The sequence below is a fragment of the Triturus cristatus genome, chromosome 6 (genome assembly GCF_964204655.1).
Source record: "Triturus cristatus chromosome 6, aTriCri1.1, whole genome shotgun sequence".
Lineage (NCBI taxonomy): Eukaryota > Metazoa > Chordata > Amphibia > Caudata > Salamandridae > Triturus > Triturus cristatus.
This window is the reverse complement of record NC_140589.1, coordinates 561,643,837-561,656,600: the sequence shown is the minus strand read 5'-3', so window position 1 is coordinate 561,656,600 and position 12,764 is coordinate 561,643,837. Positions and strand designations below refer to the sequence as shown.

The following is a 12,764-nucleotide window of genomic DNA, read 5'->3' as shown; positions in this document are numbered from 1 at the left end:
ACTCCACGTGGGGGAGTGAGCACAATCCCTAATCCTGATTGGAGCGTGCCTGCCGTCTGCAAGATGGTGGGCACTGAAGAGTGGGCTTCACCTCGCCTTCCCCACCTGAGGGATGGGCTTGGCAGAGATGGGCACACCTTCCAGGTTGCTTATTTTTCCCGCCTGTCTTCCTGCCGAAAAGGAGGGGAGACAGGAAGAGGGCCTGCTCCCGATAGCAGAAGAGGCTTGGGGTTGCATTACAAAGGCTGCAAGGCCTTTGAAACTCCCCTGCCACAGATGGCTCTTCCCGGCCTGGGGAAGGTGTGACCACCTCCTCCCAGGAAAGTCTCTGTTTCTGGGCTCAGGGAGCGAAGGGTCCCACTCCAGGGGTCCAGAAACATGCAGTGGTGTAGCAAGATCAGGTGGCACCCGGTTCGGAAAATTTCTCGCCTCCCCCGGCTTGACAAAATGGCAAAAATATGTGTTATAAACACATATTTTTGCCATTTTGTCACCTCCCCCTCAGTGATGACACTTGTCGCCCCGGCTTGACAAAATGGCAAAAATATGTGTTTTAAACACATATTTTTGCCATTTTGTCATCCGCCTCAGTGATGAAACCCAGAGCGGACCGTACCCCCCTTCCTACGCCACTGGAAACATGTCTCGTGGTGGCAGGCTGGTGTGTACCAGTCAGGAACCCACCAGTTTTTTAGGGGGCATCTCTAAGATGCCTTCTGAGTGCATTTTTCAGTAAATCCCACACTGGCATCAGTGTGGGTGTAATGTGCTGAGAAGTTTGATACCAACCTTTCCAGTTTTCAGTAAAGCCATTATGGTGCTGTGGAGTTCGTAATGACAAACTCCCAGCACCATATACTCTTAATGGCATTACTGCACTTACAATGTCTAAGAATTGGCTTAGGTACTGTAGGAGTACAGGGCTCATGCACCTGCACCCTCATCACTGGTATAGTGCACCCAGCTAGAGGGGTGGCTGGCCTATGCCAGGGCAGAGGCTTGTAGGTATGGCACACAGGGATATGTGACATGTCGACTCTTCACTTTGTTCTGCACCAAAACACGCAGCCTGCAATGGCAGTGTGTGTGTAAAGGTACAGGGCCTCTAAGGGTGGCACAATAAGTGCAGTAGCCCTTAGAGTCCTTCCCTGGCCACAGTGCCCATTGGTACCCATGGTACCTTTTACAAGGGAATGACATGTGGCCAGAGAGGTGCCAATTGGGGGTACAAGCTACAGTTTTGGGAAAGAACACAGGCATGGGGAACCTGATTGGCAGGGACCCAGGGCACATCAAGTCAAAGTGCATCAGTGGTCTGGCAAAAAGTGGGGGGTTACTGCAACAGAAACCCAGCTTCCTACACTTGCTCCATACCACGACCATTCACCTGCCACTGATGCCAGTTCACCTGCAACCTAGGACCACCTGCCCTCGCAGAAACCCGCACCACTCCCACCGCGCTGGCCGGCACCACCCCAGAAACACTCCGATGCCTCCTGATCAACATCAGATCGCTCTGCAAACACGGAATCGAAGTCTGGGACACCATCTATACTGTCGTCGCCAATGTGACCTTCATCACAGAGACATGGCTCACCCCCGCGTTGGTCCCTGACATCGCCACTGCGATGCCCAATGGCTACAAGATGAAACACTGGGACCGCACCCACAAACACGGAGGTGGCATTGCGATCATACACAAGGAATCAATCCGAGGCATCACCAAGATCACAAAACCATGGCAGTCATGGAACACCTGAATTTCTCACTCCACACAGACAACCATCAAATGCACCCTATCCTACAGACCTCCTGGATACAACCCAGCCTCTGCAACGCCATCACAGACTTCATCGCCAATCTTCCTTCGAGACTTCAACTACCACCTAGACTACCTCACAGACATGAACTCTGCCAACCTCCTGAAACGAATGTACAACATCAGCCTCACCCAGCTAGGCACATACACCATACACAGAGTTGGATACACACTAAACACAATCTTCACGTCCAGGAACAGAGTCAAATACAGCCATACCACGGAACTCACCTGGACTGATCACTCAATTGTCCACTTCACCATTGCAGCAGGAGCTCTCACCACCACCAGCCCTCCCAGCACCTCCTTCTGCAGCTGGAAAAAGTGACACAGACCCAGTGGAACAATGCCCTCAAAACCGCCTAGCCCTCCGCCGCAACAAACCTAAAACAGGCAGTTGAGAACTTCAACACCTGGATCACCAAAGCTGCCGTCCAAATCACCCCCATCAAACCAGTCCAAACTCACAGATCCAACAAACAAGCCAGTTGATACACTCCAGAACTCAGTGCAATGAAACGCAGTTGCAAACAACTAGAAAGAAGATGGCGCACCAGTAGAGACCACACAGACCCTGCCACCTTTTAGTCAGCCCTCAACAATTAACAAGATCTAATGAAAGACGCGAAAAAGGAGGCCCTTATATACTGCATCGAGGCTGGCGCCAACCACATCAAGGGACTCTTCAACATCGTCAGAGAGTTCTCTTGCCCAGTAGCCACCAAAAACTCGATCCCTCCCTCACCGGAACTCTGCGATGCTCCAGCAAACCATTTCCACAACAAGTTATCCACCATCTACAGGAACTTCGACCCCCAAAAAACCAACCTCCTCAGCCTCCCCACTCCTACGTAAACCGCCCTACACCACCAACTCACCGCATGAGAACAGTTCAACACCCCGGACACCACAGTCATAATGAACTCCATCCACTTAGGAGCACCCACCGACCCATGCCCCCACCACCTCTTCAACCTCGGAAGTGACGAGATCAGCCACCACTTTACCACCATCCTCAACACATCCATCGCCACAGTCACCTTTCCTGACACCTGGAAACACACAAAGGTCAGACCGCTCCTCAAGAAATGCTCTGCAGACCCCAGTGACCTCCAGAACTACCGCCCCATTTTGCTGCTCCTGTTTTCCATCAAAGTCCTGGAGAAGGCCATCAACCTTCAGCTCACCGAACACCTGGAGGGAAACAACCTGCTAGACCTCTTCCAATCTAGCTTCAGAGCCGACCATAGCACAGAAACCGCCCTGTTCGCCATCGCAGACGACATCCGCACCCTACTCAACAGAGGAGAATCGGCCGCCCTGATCCTATTTTACCTCTCCGCAGCCTTCGACCCCATCTCCCACCACACACTCTTTGAGGGGCTGCACCAGATCGGAATCAAAGAAAATGCACTTAGATGGATGGCATCATTTTTCACAAGTCGCACACAGAGAATCCGTCTTCCTCCTTATACCTCGCAAACCAAAAGCACCATCTACAGCGTCCCTCAAGGTTCATCCCTCAGCCCCACCGTCTTCAACATCTACATGATGCAGCAAGCTGACATCCTCCCAACCCACGACATCAACATCATATCCTACACAGATGACACTCAGTTCGCTCTCAGCAGATCCCTCCTCAATGAAGAACGACTTTCACAACTGCATGAAGGATGTCGCAGCCTGGATGAAGGACAACTGCCTGAAGCTCAACAAGGACAAGACCAAAGGGCTGATCTTTGGCAGCTATACCTTCCTCTGGAACAACACCAGGTGGCCCGTGGAACTCGGACCTACCCCTAAACCTAAAAACCACGCCCACAACATTGGCATCATCTTGGACAGAAAATTCACCATGAAACAACAGATCAGCACTGTCTCCATGGCCTGCTTCCATCCTCTCTGCATGCTCCAAAGAATCTTCAAATGACTCTCCTCAAGCACAAGGAAAACAGTCATGCAAGCTCTAATCACCAGCCATCTGAACTACGATAATGCACTGTATTCAGGCATCACAAGCAAATTCATGAGAAGACTCCAGACGGAACAGAACTCAGCAGCCAGACTGATCCTTAACCTGCCCAAAAGGACCCACATCACCCAGCACCTGAGAGAAACCTCCACTGGCTCCCCATTCAGAAAAGATGTCAATTCAAACTACTGACACACGCCTATGAAGCCCTCCACAACCAAGGACCAGCATACATGGACCACCGCCTGAACTTCCACCAACCATTCAGAAACCTTCGCTCCACCTCCTTAGCCCTGGCACAGACTCCGCGCATCCATCGTAGCCACAGCAGAGGACGCTCCTTCTCCATCCTCGCCACCAAGTCCTGGATTGCCCTCCCACTCCACTTCCAAACACCTCCCTTGCTGACAGATTTCAGGAAGAAACTCAAGACTTGGCTCTTCGACTAGCTCAGCATCCCCGCACCTGGATACCTTCATGGGTGATACGCGGTGCTCTACAAGTACCGATTGATTGACTGATTGATTGATTGTATATATTGGTCTATTTTATGTTGATTTTTAATATATTCATCCTATTTGAGCACTGTGCCATCTGCACTATGGTTAGATATCAATGTATAAACTGTGACATATGATTACAGAAGTTTTGTTCTTCTCATGAAGAGAGGCACTTGCATTTGTTTGTGCTTAAACAAACTGAATAACTCATGCTGGTTTGATATTAATATTTTAGATTTCTGTGAATCACATCACAACAGATACCAGAAAGGAATACCAAGTTACACTGCAAATAGTAAGCAACAATTATGATCACCGACCCTGTTGTATATCTTGTGACAGGCCACATTCGAAAAGGAAGGGTGTTAATGGGATACTGCCTGGGTAGGAAGGTTGCAAGCAACAGGGGTGGAAGATCAGACAGGGTACAAGCCTTCGATTTTAGGAACTGGGGCTAGTTGCAGAGCTCAAAAATATTGAAGCATCCACGGTGACCAGAAGATATGAGCAGGGTCAAAGAGTTACATAGGGAAAAGATTAGTGCACTATGTTCGTGGGACATGGACCCTGCTAGCTCGCTCTGGCCTGGTTAAACACGTGCAGGGTTTCTCGGTTGCTGGAATTCGTTTTTTTGTGGTGTCACTTGTCAGGGGATGGTTTGAAATTGACTCAGTGTTGTCATGTAGACTGCTCACTTTGATGATCTGCATCTTGATGAAATAATAGAAAAGACAAATTTCACCCTTATTTTTATGATTAACGATACAATTATTTTTAAAACAGACAGTGGCCAAACATATTTGTTGGTAATGTTGGCTACAGAGAGCCATTTTCTCCGTTAGCAATTTACCAATTTAGCATTACATGTTACTCACACTTTCACCAATTCTTGGGGGATGTAGGAAAATGTAGGATATCCGTTACAACTGATGAAGTCAATGATTTCTTTGTAGGCCTGTCATTAGCGTTATCCAAGACTTTTAAATTTTAATTAAAATATACATGTTGTATATAGTTACATACAGTGGCTATCAGTCAGCCCTACACAGAAAGTATTCCCCTTCAGTGCCAGCAGCGCTTACTTTGTAAAAACAAATGAGTGCCGGTGTCCAAAACGCCACTCAGAATCCCAGCCGGCGCTATTAAATGTTAGGGCTCCGAATACCAATGCTGCATAAGCCTAAATCCACCTCAGGCCTTTTTAATCCACTGCCAGTCACTCCCTGCCCCTTTAACTCACTCTTGCAGGTTCTTGCTTTCTCCCTTGGTGACATTTTTCCATCTTTCTCTTCCTCCTTCTTTCCCGTTTGAGTCTCTCTCCCTCTTTTACTCTCAGGAAATGTCTGATGAAGAAAAAGAATGCAGGTCCCCCACCATCTCAAATTATGCACTGAGTGCCAGGGACTTGTATGGCAATGTCTCCTTTTTTTTTAAAGTAAAGAAAAAACGTTTTTTGTGTGCTCTGGCAGCTCCCCATACACTGCTTCCAGGCCCTCATTACTGCTTGTCACAAGCGGCATTCTGCAGGCACTGCAAACTGCATCCATCTCTAAATGGACTTTATAATTGTTCAAAGATAGCTGTCACCACACATGCATGGAGCATGGTAAAAAACATTCAACATGGTGACCCATGCATGCACGCACACATGTAGACAGTTACTTATCAGTGTTTTTTATAAACCTTTATTACAAAAACCATTTCAAGATGGCTACCTGTGTGCATAACTGTGCACGCCCAGAGAGTCATTTGTAATGGTTTTTGCAATAAAGTCTTACAAAAACCATTTAAAAAGAAAACAGGCATTGGCAAAGAGCAAAGATCTGCAATCAACACCAGGCCAGCTGGCTTTGGTAATGCTTGTTTAATATTACAAACTAGCTGGTTTCTAAATTGTTGGCCTATTAGGCACAAGGGAGATCTTTGGTGACCTTTCAAACAAATCAATCATAGGTAAATTTGTCGGATATGCGACTCTCTCAGATTTCTATAACATACTTACTAATTTAGAGCAGCAGTATACAATGCATGTCTAGGAATGCTAGATTCATGGTAGATTTTCAGGTATGTCAATATGAACCAGTTAGGGCACAATTACGAGTCGGCCAATGGGATTCCTATATGAAATTCCACATCACTTGATCACAAGTGGGCCAATGTTCCTGTACCTGGATGCAGGAACTGTATACCCAGTTTACTGGGCAGACATTCCAGCCGGCAAAAATCAATGTGAGGAATGTGCTGCGTTGCAGCCTGACCCATTTTGCAGCCCATGCCAACCATTAGCAATGGCATGGGGGAACATGTAATGATCCCCTCTGCCAGGCGACAGTCTCCACTTTCCTCAACCATCCTTGCCAACCCCCTCCCATTACACCCTGCACTAGATCCCCAGCTCATATTTACCACCTGCTTAGAGTAGGTGGCAAATGTGAGTGGTAATCCCCATGGAACAGGGAAACCTATGTGGAATTCTGCCAGGTAAAACCAGGTCTGCACAGTTATTCTGCTTTCCTTAGAGATTAACTCATAATTGTGGGAAGTCCAATTTGGCATCAGTAACTATTTCGGATGTCCAGAATATCTTCTTGGAATTCACTATTACTCATAATGGGGCCTCAAATTATTGCATTTAGATTTATCATATCTAAAAAGTCTGACATGGATCAACATTAGACATCCCTGATTCTATGAACACCAAGATGACAAACAGCATTATAACCTGAAGAACCTGCGTCTCAGAAAGCAGTCAGGTTCTTTATCAACGTACAACGTATGCTGTTCTCCACTGGCTTGGTGGTGTCATATTATTTACCCAATCTACATATACCTCACAGTGCTAAGGGCAGTGCTTAGTTAGTGAAGAAATAAGTGGTCAGGGCCCAAACCATTTCTAACAAGACCACTGCAGCTTGCACCACCCACTGCCCTTCCTGGTGCTGCCAAATGTGAGTACCAGTGCAACCACTAATCATTAGACTCCTACAAATGTGACAAGTTCGACAATTACATGCCTCTTAATGCTGTAAGAATGGCCTTGATGCACTGGTATCAATATGTTTTTATAGATGTAGAGTATGCTCTCCTCAAAAATAGACAAACAGCGCCACCATGTGGTAAACAGTCTTAAGTAGGTGCCATTGCTGAGAATTAAGTGCCGGCGCCAAGCACCACAAACACCAGTGCAAATTAAGCACTGGCTAAGGGTCTTTGAATGTGAAGTTAAATGCAAATGAGGAAGTGAAGCACAGAAGAAATACGTTTTCTATATAAATAATGAATAACATAAATATTTTAACATTATGTGAACCACCCTACAAAAATGCAAAGAATGGTAAAATCCTATGTAACCACAAAAAATATATATGTATAAATAAAACATTTTCAGAAAACAGTATATGTGCATAAGCCATACCTTCTCTGGTCCCAGAGCACTGTTAAACGAATCAGCCCAGCAAGCACTGAGAGGGCCATCAAAGCAAATCCAAGTGTTGCTATGGCTCTAAAAAATAAGTAAAAGACCATGTCACTTATAAGTACTTTGTTGGTCTCAGTGAAATGAAAACAACTTGCCTATGCATCCTGTGGTCCAGCCAGCTAGCATAACCCGCGGTGTATGCTCAAAGTGATCGACAGAAAGTCTTGATACTATCTGAGCTAACAGTGGCTACTTTGTGCAAATTTCATCCCAATGATTTTATCTTCTACATGCCATTACAAAGAGGGGACAACCATATGCAAATCTGTCTTGGCCCCTCTCAAAAACAGTCAGTACTGCTGGAACTGCTAGGCCTGATCCCCTCTGAATGGGAACACACACCACCTCAGGCATGTTTAAACCTTAGACTATGATTCCTGCTAGTACATTTGTATACACATATCCGCTGGACAAGTTGTTGTATGATTAATCAAAAATCTTTATTTACAAACTTCATGGAGAAGTGGGTTCTGCTTTTGCCAGGACTGGGCAGCAGCAGCTCCGAGATGTTGTTACAGTGCTGCTGTGCAAGAGCTGGAGGTCCTTTGCAGCAGGCAGAGCGCCATGGGACCTTAGAGACAATTGAGTTGAGCCTGCAGGGGCTTCTCTAGGGTGATGCCTGTGAATCAAATTAGGACAGAAGTGACCCAAACAAGGAGTCTGTTTTCCTCTAGATGTACGTGTTTGTGGCACCACCTGAGTGGTTTCTTGAAAAGGGCTATTGCTCCCTGCCAGGTTACCTTGTCTTGGCTCCCCTGGGGAATGGAGTCGAAGCTGCCATTTTGTCCATTACTTGTTGTTTTCTGTGGAATCCACAAGCCGCCTTACTATGGTTGATGTCCTAACTATAGGGCTTACCTCTGTCTAGCTGAATCAACACTAAGAAAGAACAACACTGAATGAGACCACACCATCTATACTGCCCATCAAAATATCAGCCTATGCTTTACTGTGGCATTGTTAGTATTTTCATTTGACACTATTTTCTTACTTGATTTGTTAATCTATATTTAATGGCTGTCCTAAATAATTAATTCTTTGATCTATAATTTGTGTTGTTCTACCCTTGCATAGCATAAATATTTAATTAATGATCTGTCATATTTGGCGTAGAGAAAAAGTGTAATTACCACTCTCTGTCTTCAACTAAGTCTGCATCTGAAACTTTTAACAGGTCAAGATACTGAGATTCTACTATACACGGCATGCTGGGGATTTACTACACAGAAGGATAATATGTGGTATTTGCATTGCTAATTTTGATCTACGGATGTCAATTGATGGATTTCCATTTATACCTCTGTTATGATACACTTTGTGTAGGACTTGTCTATCCTTTCACAAAAGTCTGATTAGCAAACTAACTTTACTTTGCTCTCAATTATTTCAAGTTATATACTAATTAGCTCATATCATGCTACCACCATGGCACCAAATGGACTCTACAACAAACAGATACAATTTGCCCTGAACTCATAAAAAACTGCATACCATTGAATCTCTCAAAAAATGCAGACAGCATTTTAAACACAAGCTGATGAGACAGCATCCTCAAACTCTTAAAATAGACCAATATCGCAGTGCCAGAAGTAGTAATTTAAAAATATATTTTGTTTCTTCTCAAAATACATCTCTCCAGGCTTATATCTTCTCCAAAGTACTAAAAATCTCTGGCAACTTTAAAATCGCTCATGGATACAAAAACACCCACTATTGCATCTCATTCTATCAACACTAACCTTTCGATCTTCATTTTCAACAATGGGAAGATCATGATCCAGGCATCAGAAGACAACTTAGAAAAATTCGATCTACACTTCCCATCCAGCTCTCACATTTTAAGGGGCCTCTTTCTTCCTCTCTAACTCCTGAATCTCCCACACATCTCTCCCCTCAGCCCTCCACACCTCTTCTCATCCTCTCCCTCCAGTGCTGCTTAGAAACAGCCTCTTCTCAACTCACCCCATTTTAATTCACCCTTCCAACAATATGACACCCTGCTTCCCTCTCTCATTCCCATTCAATCAAGTGAGGCCTTCAGAGCCACCCCAGTCATCCTTGCACTTATATTTTCAGCATAGCACCTGCCCATCCACCACCTTCTATAACCCCTTTCCATCACGTTAATGCATGTTATCAATTCTTACACTTACAGCCCTCATACTAACTTTTGCACTTCCATTATTACGTCTCCGAAAGAAGTACTCTCTGACCTTAATTTGTATGAGGAGGCTAGGAAATCAATGGATTTTATTAATTCACCCAGTATCCATGGCGCTAACTCTCTTACTCACAACTGTCGGTGTGTCAGAGACGGCTACCATGGCCGTAACTATCTATCCAATTTACTCAGTCAGTTATCCAAAATTTGAAATCCCTTTCCTGGAGTTTGCTCTCCTATTGACCAAAATGTCTAACAAAAGATAGACATTAGAAGGCTACATGAGGCCATCACTGAAAAGGCAAATCGCAAAATACTACCATACCAGACAGTTTGAAATCCATTTACAGACAAAGCAAATGGCTAAATGGCTAAACAGGACTGTCTCTTCTCTCTCCCCAGGGAAAAACAGAAGAGGGGTATAAGAAAGAGAAAATTGGTGGACAAAGTGTGTGGGATGCGAGAGTCCCCGATAAAACTGGAGATCGGAGTAGATTCCCTGGAAGAACTAAGTGTAAAATGTAAACTAAATAGCAGTCATGAAGAACATTTCTAATTTATTTCTAGAACCCCAGTTATTCTTTGGCTCTCCTCAATGCCATAGAAAATTGCTGCTAGGAAAATATTTTGGTTCTACAAAGACAGATCATAGACTATGATTTAAGGAGTGCATCATCAGTGAGGAGGGCCTGAAGCTCTCAGATAAAACTTGAAATAGTAAAGGTGTTCCTTACTTTGGCAAACTAGTCTACAAAGCTCAGGCTGACTAGGCAGCCGATAAAGCATAGGGGTGAAGGACATAATAATGTGGGTTCCTAGAAGGTTTAGAAATTAAACTGTCACCTACTTATAGTTATATTTAGTTCTTATTGTGATGCAGTGTGCAGATCTGGAGCCTATGAAGAAACATCAGAAATTTGGAAAATAATGTTAAGCTTCCACCAGGCATCATTTCCATCATGCTGTAATTTGTGCAACCTTCCACTTCAGTTATGTAATGACTAAGAGAAGGCCCTTCCATTATGCCTTTACGATAGGTTATAGTTAGGGGAAACAGTTTTAACTTATTCCGTTATTAATTTCCTTTTAGCCTTCACACATATCAGAGGTTTCAACTGGCAAAGAAATTTCAACTCTAAGTATGGAAGAAAACATCTAATTTTCACCAGCTATAAAGAAAAAACTCCTAGAAAATCTGACCATCAAACACTATGAAGCCTGTAATTCTAAAGATGAATAGATGAAACAGTACAACTATTTGGGTGATCATGCTCTATTTCTTTTTTAGCATTCTCACATTTCTCATCAAATTTCCCTATAAATCATAAAGCGAAGATGACAGTTCAAGAGGACTAGTTGAAAAACAATTCCTTTGGATGAGGTCATGATGAGGTGGAACCAAAGGCTAAATGATAAAAGCAAGTGTATTATGACAACTAAACAGCGCCTAATCCACTTCATTTGCATCATCCCTTTTCATGTATTGCTGAAGTGAAGTGAAGATAAAGTTTGCACACTAGGCGAGCCACACAAATAATAAGATACAAAAACCATGACTCCATACAAATGAAACACTCAGTTTGGTGGCTTCAAGGCAAAGATGGCTTGCCACCTGCTTGAGGCATGGAAGAAATAAGGTGTCTGGTGAATAAGAACGCACTGTAATGGCCCTAAAGGAACCTGTTAGACTTGGCATCTTTGGCGTGGTTTCCCCAGACTTTTTGCCTCTACCGCCTACATTTTTGATGCTGAGCTGGATTTAGTTTTTGCTGGCTTAGTTTGCTTTGTGCACTTTGCCACTACTGATCAGTGTCAAAGTGCAAGTGCTAGCTGTGTAAATTGTTACTACAATTGGATCTCCTGGATTGGCATATTTGATTTACTGATAAGCCCCTAGTAAAGTGCACTGAGTGTGTCGGGCCTGTAAATCAGATACTACTAGTTGGCCTGCTGCACTGATTGTGCCACTCACATGAGTAGCCCTGAAAACGTATCTCAGACCTGCCACTGCAGTGTCTGAGCGCAGTTGTAAACTGCCATGTTGACCTGGCAAGTGCACCCAATTGCCAGGCCCTACACCTTCCCTTTTCTTACATGTAAGGCACCCCTATGGTAAGCCCAAGGTACCCCCATGGGCAGGGTACAGTGTATGTGAAAGGTAGGATATGTACTGGTGTGTGTGACATGTCCTGATAGTGAAATACTGCCCACATCGTTTTTCACTATTGAAAGGCTATCTGTCTCATAGGTTAGATTGGGAGATACTTTGTAACATCTTACAACCATAACTTTCCATTGGGACAAGATAAAGAAATAAAGTTTAGGCTCAGAATTTAATAACATCTTTTATTAATATGGTTTTAGATTGTATGTTTGAAAATGCCACTTTTAGAATGTAGGCATTTGCTTGTTCAACCGTTTTGTGTGCTTCTGCCTGTTTGTGGATTGACTGTCTGGTTTTGTAGTGACAGGGACTGGGGATTAACATTCACTGTAGATAGCCACTGCGGGGATGAGGTGTGCCTGGCCCTTCCTGGATGACTCAGAGCTGAGCTGAATGGGGCATGGCTGCATTTAGAGTAGTGGGCAGAGTTGTCCTTGCTCCTGAATAGGGCCCGTCTCCCTTGCACAATGCTGTCTCCACCCCTTGTGGTCATACTGCACCAGGGAGGACAGACCTGCTTTGGTCTGGGCTCCGAGACCCTTGCACAAAGAGAACAAAGACAAAATAGGGTATAAGTAGTGGACCGTAAACCCTAGAACTTGAGATCACTTCTGGACTCAAGAGGAACCTTTGCCAAGGAGAAGTGCAGTGAGGAGGAGTACTGCCCCTT

General features: G+C 44.6%; 1 protein-coding gene across 1 annotated transcript in view; it reads right to left on the bottom strand.

Annotated features, from left to right (window-relative positions):
• Positions 1 to 12,764, bottom strand: part of LOC146817397 (dynein axonemal heavy chain 5-like) — a 1,608,734-nt gene that overhangs the window by 589,279 nt on the left and 1,006,691 nt on the right. Inside the window, exon 53 of the mRNA XM_085609634.1 lies at positions 7,707 to 7,793. Within this exon, the coding sequence (XP_085465760.1) occupies positions 7,707 to 7,793 (87 nt within the window). The remainder of the gene's footprint in view (positions 1 to 7,706; positions 7,794 to 12,764) is intronic.